We start from the raw sequence: 9,226 nt of genomic DNA, 5'->3' as shown, positions 1-9,226 counted from the left end.
TTTCCCTTTAATTTAGGGGGATATTCAGGCTGCTTGCTCAGTACCAGCTGGAGAACAAGGGCAACCCATCTTATGCAGGTATGTGCACCAAAAGGGGTGTACGTATGTACTCATATGTTTAGGGTGTTGCCATTGCCAGCTCAGTCATAGTGGCACTGGCTTTTGGTATGCAGGTTACATCACCAGTAACTGAAGTGCTGTAAGTTGGCTCAGTGAGACTCAATGGCATAGACTGTCTTTCTTGTGGTACTGTGTCTGACTGACAGGAAGTCAATAGACTGGCTGGTTCTGAAGGACCTCCTCTTACTGTTGTCTGCTTTGATGTTTAGACATGACTGAGACCATCCATGGGAGACTGTGGAGTTAAAAAATTAAAATAAATGAAGTATATGAATTTACATAACTAGCACTTAAAGGACCAGGGAAAGACAGGAGATTCTGTTCCTGTGCTGCTCCTATCTAAGTGACTTCTGATATGTCCCTGCTTTCTAGGATACATGTGGAATATTCTGTCACTGTCTCTAACAGGTGCTGCAGGGTTATGAATAAGATGTTAATGGTAAAGTAAGTTAGAAGTAAGATAGAGGAGTTGGAAATTAAGTGAGATTAACCACATTGGGAAGTGCATTTAAAGTGCTATTAAAATTCTGTTAGGCAAACAGGGTGACTGGAACATTAATTCAGCTGTTTTCCATTAATTTACTGAAATGTCAGCTTGGCTGTGTACTTGAAAGAAGTGATGACTGTAGCCACTGTGGTCTAACCCAAAGCAAGATTTGTAGGTGGAGATAGTATGTGTTGTTAGACTTCGAAAAATCTGACCATTTTACCACTTCAATTTCTTCTTCTCGGCTTTTTCTGTTTCCAGGGCTGTCTTTCCAAGACTTCTACCAGCAGTGTCGAGAGGCTTTCCTTGTGAACAGTGACCTGACACTCAGGGCACAGCTGACAGAATTCAGGGACCACAAGCTCATCCGGACCAAGCGGGTGAGTTGGGGGAAGAAGATAATTCTGGATATTCAGCCACCTTAAAAAAAAAAAAAATTAAAAATGCTTACTTGCTACTAAGTATCCCTAAGACACCACTTTAGAGCTCACAGTGAGGCTCTATTGTTTGAAGCACCTAGGAACTAGCAAAGGGCTTAAATTCTGTAATATCAGCTCTTTCCATGCTTCCAGTTTGTCAATGCCCTTTACATGGATAGGGGGCTGTAAAAATGCAGTGTATTTTGGTTACTCAGGAACCTACAGGTCTCTTCCTGAAGACCTTAAGAAGTAATGGACTCTGGAGCCTGCCAGTCTGCTTCCAGTAGTTACCTGTATTTGCACAATGGAAGAATGCAGGCTAGTCCTAATAATGAGGCAGTATAGCAGTACTAGGTATGGGAACACAAGAGTTGAGGAGCTATGTAGTGTCAGACTAGCATAGCCCACCAGAAGATTTCTCATATACTGACTTTTCTCAGTATTTGTGCATTTCCAGTGTTGCTCTAGTGAAATATTCCTGGTTTTTAGCAATGTAGTCCTTCTGAATGCTGTCCAGCTCTCACCCAGCCTGCAAATAAACGTTAATGTTGCAGTGCTAGAAGTGGCTTGCATTGCACTGTGCACTGGTGTTAACAGAATGTGTATGCATGTCTGTTCTCAGGGAGCTGATGGTGTGGAATACTTATTAATTCCTGTAGATGACTGTACCTTGACTGACTTCTTAGAGAAAGAGGATGAAGATGTGTAACGTCTCTCTGTTCCCAAGGCGTCTGCAGCCATTGTTCTCACGGGCTGCTGGAGAGGAGCCTATACTCAGCTCGCTATCCCTCCAACCCCAAGGCTGCTGGACTACTTAGTGAAATGTAAGAATTGTAATGAACAAGGCTTATTGTTCAGCTACTTCAGGTAGTTTGGAATTCTGGCTTCTGTAAGCAGGGCATCTCTTGCTCTGTAGTTAGATTTGTCTGTTTTGTCTCTTAGCTCAGATGATGCCTTCTTCATATCTATGCAGCCAGCCTTACAGACAGAAAAACAAACTTGGTAAGACTGTGCCTTCTGCTCTCTACCTCACCAGACATGAGGGTTTGATTCGAGCTACTTTGGGAAGTGCAGATCACTAGATGGTCAGAGCTTTAATTTGTACTAGTGGTGCAACTTTTCTCAACTGAGTGCTTTCCAGCACCAGTTAGACAAGACTAGCTTCCAGCGTATGAAGAAGCAAGATTTATAATGCTAAGAGACCTGCCTTGACTGCATGAGGAAAGGAAGTAATACTAGTGGGCTTGGGACACTGTGGGTAACTTATTAAATTCTGGAAATAGAACTGAAGGACTTGCCCCAAACCCAAATCCTTCTAGAAGAAGATTTAAGATAATCAAAACTGTGATGGACTCAAGTCATTGCCTGTTGGTGAAGGTGAGAGGATCCAGCTTCTTTCATCTACTTTCCAAGTTGCAATCCAGGAATATGAAGAGGCTGTGAAGTTTTTTTGTTTATTTTTTTAAATCTTGATTGTATATATGTATTTTTTACATCAGGAGTGTTCACTGATCCTGGAGGAGGCCTTCATTGCTGCTTATAAGCTCTCCCTTTTTTTAAGCCCTTAGAGGTTGGGAGACTGCTGAAGTCTGACAGCTTTTCTTCACTTTTTTTCTCAGGTATGTGGGAGTAAGCCCTTTAGTTCCATCAACAGTAGTCTGCCAGCCAGACTTCAGGGACTCTGTATGTCTAATATTTGGTAGCTGTGTTACAGCTTAATGTTGTAATAATTCAAATCAATCAAATAAATAAATTAATTTTAATTAGCTTGTCTTGTTTTCCACAATCTTTTTATTTTATAGGAAGATGTAAGATCCTTCTGGCAATTGTGTGAAAGGCTCATTTTCATTATTCTGTCAAATATCTGTGCAAATCCTCATGCAGTGTGCAGAAGATTTCAAACTAATCAGTAAAATATTTTATATTGTTTCTTATAAGGTATCAAAAATAGTTTGCCTGCCTTTTAATACCAGTATATAGCTTTTGGAGAGAACCAAAACATCATATGGAGTAATATTGTTACCTGGTCTACCCTTCACTGACAGAAGCAACAGACAGGTTTACAGTCAGCCTTTTGTTTGGATTGGAAACACGGGATATCTATTTACCCCACTGACAATTTGATTCTTCAAATATAGGACCTAATTAGCTTTGGAGAGTCTGATGGGAAAAACTGGCACATGCCAGCAGCTTCCTCCCCCAGAACATTTTCCAACTAACATTCTCTTTTGGTGGCACTTGCATCTGCATTTTACAGGTTGCAATCCCAAAACTTTGCAAGATGCATCAGATCCTGCCTATCATTATTTAGGCTACCATCAGAACCACTAAAACTGGGATGAAGGCATTGTGTCTTACACAAGTTTTCTGTAAGTTAGGTGTAGAGTTCAAGAACAAGAACTCTGCCGCTTGAAGAGATATGCTGTTGGAGAAACTTAAAAAGTATTGTAGCTAAGCAGCAACCACATCCTATTTTTCAGTCCTTTGACTCTCTCCACAGTTCCTGCGAAACTCAAGATATAATTTATATTCTGAGTACATATGGAAGACACCACCTAATGTGTTTACAGATAGTGATACCATAGTGCATTTTCAGTGCAATTATATCTGGTTTTCTAGATGTGAAATTTACTTTAATGAAGTGCTGTCATCATCCTGACTTTAGAGTTATCTGCTAACAGTTTTGGTAGAGTACCAAATACCTGAATTGTGTTCTATATTTGTGTATGAGTGGTGTCTTAATAAAACTGCAACTGCAAACAGGTGGTCCACCCCCTTTCATTAACTATTATCAGGAGATTTGTTAGCTAAAATATCAGTGACCTGTACTGACATCATTCAATGTAGAACTGCTGTGTAAGCTTAAAACAAGATTAAGTCGGGTTTCTATATTTTACCCAAACCAATCCTTGAGTATCATGGTCATCAAATATATCTAATAAGAATATGCAGTAATAGTAAATGTATTGACGTGCAGCCCAGTAATTGAGTACATCAGCCTTCTGTAGCCCAAAACAAGCATTTATTTATCTGACAGATGACAAAGTATATCCCAGACTTTGAGGGAATGAATAATACGATCATTCTGTACTGAACAAATTCAGAGCATCTTCATTAAGCTTGCAGTTTGATAGGTCTGTACAAGATACCATGAAACTCTTGACTGAATTCTCTCACTACTGTGTTTTTTTTTTTCCCTATGCCACCTGGAGGGGATCTCTGTCTTTCTCAGACACAATTATGTTGATTTTATTCTGTAGGTGGATAGTTAGCATGTCACACAGCTCTGACAAGAAGCCTCGCTCAGTGTTACTGTGCTCACACAGAATAACACTTATCCCATTGGCAACTGCATCCAGGACATCATGGTGGGACATCTCTCCTGCCATTTTGAGAAAGAAATGCCATGTAGATCATTAACAGTACAGTTCAGGTTAACCAGTTCTTTGCAATGTATACAGAATCCTAGCTAGAAGCTGGGAAGACATAACGGGGGATATAGCCCGTAAGGGGGAATGCAACACCATCTGCTCCATATACGAATGTGGCACACTTCTACTCTAGTGTCCCTTGAAGGATTTTCAGACAATATCCCCCATATACAACTGAGAGAAAACCACAGAAATTCCTTGCCCTCTTTCAACAGAGGTAGATTCTGCCACTTTGGGCAGGAAATAAACAGTGTGCAGAGTGGTTTTGAAGTGGGCCATCTGGATGTCATGTGGGTTGCTGTGATGGAGGACAGCAATTGGGAAGCCTTGCAAAGAACCTGTCTAAGGGACAGCTCTGCAGGGCTGTATTTAAGGGGGAGATGGGACATGCCTGGCCAAAGAACTTCCTCAAGTTAAGTACGACAGAATGCAAGGCAGTTGTCACATTGTTGAGCAAGCTGTAGATAGTAGCGGTCCCAATTTCAGAAAAGAGGATAACGGACTAAGTGTCCCTTTGATCAGACACACTATGGGGTTCCTTTGGAAGATTCTGTACACTACATTATATTCCATTTTCTATTAGGGAATTCTGTAGGGAACTGAGGAAATACCCGCTATCTTGCCAAAGGAGAAACACATTGAAGGTTGCAATAGAATGCCATCAACACTGATTTTGTGTTGAAATAATGCATGTATAGCAATGTTTTAATTCAGATAAGCTTTGCTGGGCCACATAGCCATCTGATCCATGTTATCTCTAAATGTTATTCTTCTATCATTCAAATAACTTACTGTTTCCCAATTATAACAGGTAATTCTTTCTGGCCAAATCCTTCAATAGCCAGTCAACTCTTTTCTTTTTGCCTTTTTTTTCTAGTGACTATTTTTATAAAGATAACGAAACAGCAACATAATGTTTTACCTGTGAGATAGAGGTCAGCTTCCATTCCCTTCAGGATGCTGCTCCCAGAACCAGCACACAGAGCAGCCTTCTTCACTGGCGATTCTGCAGGATACAAGGTGTCACAGTTAAATTCCTTTCCCCCTGTTCAGCCCTCCTGACAGTATTTCTATTAATTGTTTCACAATAACTACTACTTTGATTTTAGGATCAATGTAAATTTGTTGGAGGAAGAGACACATCTGTAGTTTGAAAGAGTCATGGGCTCATAACACCTCTGATGATACAGCAAAATCCTCTGTGTACCAAAGAGATGTATAGATTTTTTTCTTCAAGGGGTAGGAAAGTTTGCAGAAAACTACAGTACAGAGGCTGGCTGCTGGCTAGTTCTCTCCTAGTGAGGTGTTACTTACTTAGGTTTCCAAACCCTTTAATAGGCTGCTACTCTTTCCAGGACTCTCATGTTCCACCATCATTAGCTTTACAACTAATGATGCCACTAAGGCAGCATTTTGCCTCTGAGATATACTAAATCCTAGCTTTCAGCTCTCAGAATGCCAAATGCAAGCAGAGAGCTGCTCCATGCTGTTAAAAATTTGCCCATTTGCTATGGTTGCTGATTCCAAGCTATTAGATGTGCGACAGTTGACAGGAAATTTAATTCTCCATATATATTACATTCACTAGAGAGAGGGGACACATGACACACAGTTTTCAGATTCTACTAAGGTTTTACAGTATGTTGCCATGTAATTACTGTTGATTTAAGTGGAGTCACACCACTACAATCCCACGCCAAAATGAGGAGCTTCAAAATAGTTTGGGGTTTTTTTAGTGCAATTAGAAGCAATGAGAGGCTTCTAATATGACTTCCGTCTCATAAGTTACAAAGAGTTCTCAGCAAATTTGCTCTCACAAATTCCAACAGTTATGCTCCTTAGGGATTAGGATAGTTAACTGGGATAAGAAAATGCTTGCTCCATGTTTTACTAGTGATGCACTGTTTTGAGCTAGGATAGTTCACCTTCCTTGCCCCTATTTCTCTTTCATCAAAAACATGGATGGTTACATGTTCATCAGGATACCATGAAGTGTCTTACTATTTTAAAGTGCTTTGGAATTTAACATTCAGTCACAAAAGGGACTGTACAATGAAATGATACAGTTATGTCTGATATACTGGGGGAAAAAGTCTTAGCCATTATACAAATTATCAAAACGAAGGTCTCACATTCAACTTGTATTGTCCCTTCTTCACAGTGACAACCAGCATAATATAGAGCTTCCAATTAAAAATATAGATGATATTCTTTTTGTGTGATCATCTCATGTAAATTCTAAAATGTTGTTTCTTGTCTTTAACGGTGCTTCATACTACTTGGAAGTAAACCTATTCAAGTATACTTCACACACACTCACATTCCTTGTCTTCCTGGAATACTAGTTCTAATGGACAGTCGTACTTGCAGGCCTGTTTACCTAGTGTCTTGCCCATTCCCACAGCTAAGCGGATGTGGGGTAATTTTAGGTGGCTTTTGATACGCTCAATTATGTCCGACAAGGAGACTGGCTCTCTCAGCGTGCACAGACGTCCCATTCCAGTATGGGGAAGAAGAGGCTGAAAAGAAATTAAAATTACTGTGAGAAAGCTGACTCCAGAAGTTCGCATTACTTTCCATACTGTACAAAATGGAAATTTATATATTGGGCATTCGGAAGGAATGCCTCTGAACTTTATGAAAAAATATGTATGTGATGTTCTTGAATGTAACATCCTAACTACGCTAGCTATTGGAACTGATTGAAGAACTGACCACACAGCTGTTTTCATTGTTTTGGAAAATGTGTGTGGCTTCAAATACTCACAGGCCAGTGTTTCAGAGCACTGACATGGTAGCACAGGAAACCTGTGATGCTACTGACTACTGGCTCAGTGTTTAAGGCACCGAGCTCACACAATTAATACATTCACAGGAAGTAATACATTATTTTGTTACCTTTTGTAGTAAGAGAATCTCAGTCTTGTGATAAAGAAGGCTGTTCTGGGACAATAATGCCACCACGTCCAATAGTGCTTTCTGAGAGCAGTTCAAACTGACCCGTGTTTGCTCCTCACCTTCAACCCTGAGGAAAGATATGCTGGGTGCTTGCTAGGAAACTAGATAAAATTTTAGCATCATATTGATATAAAACAAAGCTATTCTATGACAGTGGCTATTCTATCACAGAGAAAGGAAAAAAGAAGGCATTGTAATAGCCTAGCCTAATCTAGTCTACTCTCTTGGAAGAAACAGATATGGGAATTTAACTCAACTGTCCTCATAAATTTCCTGTTAATACTCTTCTTTACCACCTCTAATCTATGTGATGCTATATGGAGTTGCTGTTACCATTTAGTATAGCATAGATTGATCAGAAAGGGATGACTATTCCTTAAGTTTCTCAATCTGTTCCTTAAGTTTCTCAATCTGTTGCTGCAAAAAATAGCAGCAATGCACAGAGGAACAAAGTGATTACAACAGTAAATTACAATTTCAGCAACTTATTGTTTCAAACAACAGGAAGAACACAACATTAGAGAGCAAAGTAGATACCTGGCAGGGAGAGTAGTGAGACAGGAGATCTCTTGGATGTCTTTGATTTTGGACAGCACCATGTCCAGATGCTCAGTGTTGTCTGTGCAAAATTCTACCCGATGAGTGCCCTCAGCTGGGTAGCTTGGCGCAGTTGATGGATGCAGAGGGATGGAAGTACAGGCACCTGAGAAAACAGTACAAGATTGCTGTTTCATAAAGGTGGATAAGTATCCTAATACCAATTTAGCACATATCTTAAAGAGATGCAACAAAAAGATGCAAACTTTGTACTTCAATCCATTTTCCCTGACCAGAACTGAGGACTCCTTGCCCTGTTACCTCCATAAGGCACAGTCTATTTTAAGTGCAAAGAATTTGATGGATATATATTATTTTGTCATTCTTAATGCTACCTGTTTTATCCTAAGAATTGTACAAAACCAAAATAGTTTCTGGTTTGTAAATCAGGCTGTAAAAGACAGCTGCTTTCATTTATGAGCCGCAATACAGGATAAAAATCTAAAAGAATTTCAGATACCTTAAGTCCTTTGCAAACAATAACATCTTGCACTTCATAAATCAAAGGTGGTGATTTAAAGTCAGTGGTTGAAACTTTGCAACAAAGAGGGACAATAAATATACTGCACCAGTTCTGACTACATCCAATAATACAGTCATGCGTCTGAAAGTGTCTTTTAGTGTTTGTATCTGGTGTTCCTCACCAAGATAAATTCCCTAAAATATGTTTAGGATACTTAGTAATATTAGAAGAATATTGGGGGAAAAATAATTTTTAAAAGTACTCAAATAATACCTGTAAAAGCTGGAAGAAAGGAAAATGAGGTAAGGTCCCCACATAAAATAACATATACTGATGAATAATTTTAACCTTTTTTGTTTGTTTTTACCAGAATCTCACCGAGTCCCTTTGTTAGCCAGTTATTGACTCCATGAGGTATAGCATCGTATGCTGTATGGGGAGAGTAAATCCCGATTCTGTGCTCCAGGGCTCGGACCACTAGCCGTTCCTTCCAGGTCTTCCATGTTACTCGCTTGAGTGGTGTGAATATAGGAGGGTGGTAAGAAAGAATAAGGTCTGCCTTCTTCTGCACTGCCTCTTCCATCACCTCCTCAGTGAGATCGTTGGTGAGGAAAAGGGTGTTCACAGTGTGAGGAGGACTTGGTTCCACCAGCAACCCCACATTGTCCCAGCTTTCAGCCAGAGAGAGGGATGCAAAGTCATTCAGGGCAGAAACGAGCTCCCGGAGATTCATGAAGGAGCGTGAAGGAGG

The 9,226-nt window shown here is 40.0% G+C and overlaps 2 protein-coding genes across 2 annotated transcripts in view; one reads left to right on the top strand and one right to left on the bottom strand.

The window, feature by feature from the left end:
* The window catches only part of ORC2 (origin recognition complex, subunit 2), a 15,515-nt gene extending 13,763 nt beyond the window's left edge, over positions 1-1,752 (top strand). The window contains exons 14-16 of the mRNA XM_010283610.1: positions 17-78; positions 869-987; positions 1,649-1,752. Coding sequence (XP_010281912.1) covers positions 17-78; positions 869-987; positions 1,649-1,735 — 268 coding nt within the window. The 3' untranslated portion in view covers positions 1,736-1,752. The remainder of the gene's footprint in view (positions 1-16; positions 79-868; positions 988-1,648) is intronic.
* A 2,283-nt stretch (positions 1,753-4,035) lies between these two features.
* NIF3L1 (NIF3 NGG1 interacting factor 3-like 1 (S. cerevisiae)) lies at positions 4,036-9,220 on the bottom strand. The gene is made up of 6 exons (XM_010283598.1): positions 8,854-9,220; positions 7,953-8,118; positions 7,356-7,482; positions 6,838-6,976; positions 5,380-5,463; positions 4,036-4,408 (listed from the first exon to the last, which is right to left on the bottom strand). The coding sequence occupies exons 1-6, from the start codon at positions 9,206-9,208 to the stop codon at positions 4,224-4,226; spliced, it is 1,056 nt and encodes a 351-aa protein (XP_010281900.1). The 5' UTR covers positions 9,209-9,220; the 3' UTR covers positions 4,036-4,223.
* Positions 9,221-9,226: the final 6 nt, after the last annotated feature.

The sequence above is a fragment of the Phaethon lepturus genome, unplaced genomic scaffold (genome assembly GCF_000687285.1).
Source record: "Phaethon lepturus isolate BGI_N335 unplaced genomic scaffold, ASM68728v1 scaffold16550, whole genome shotgun sequence".
Lineage (NCBI taxonomy): Eukaryota > Metazoa > Chordata > Aves > Phaethontiformes > Phaethontidae > Phaethon > Phaethon lepturus.
The sequence above is the reverse complement of the archived record's forward strand: the minus strand, read 5'-3'. Positions and strand labels throughout refer to the sequence as shown.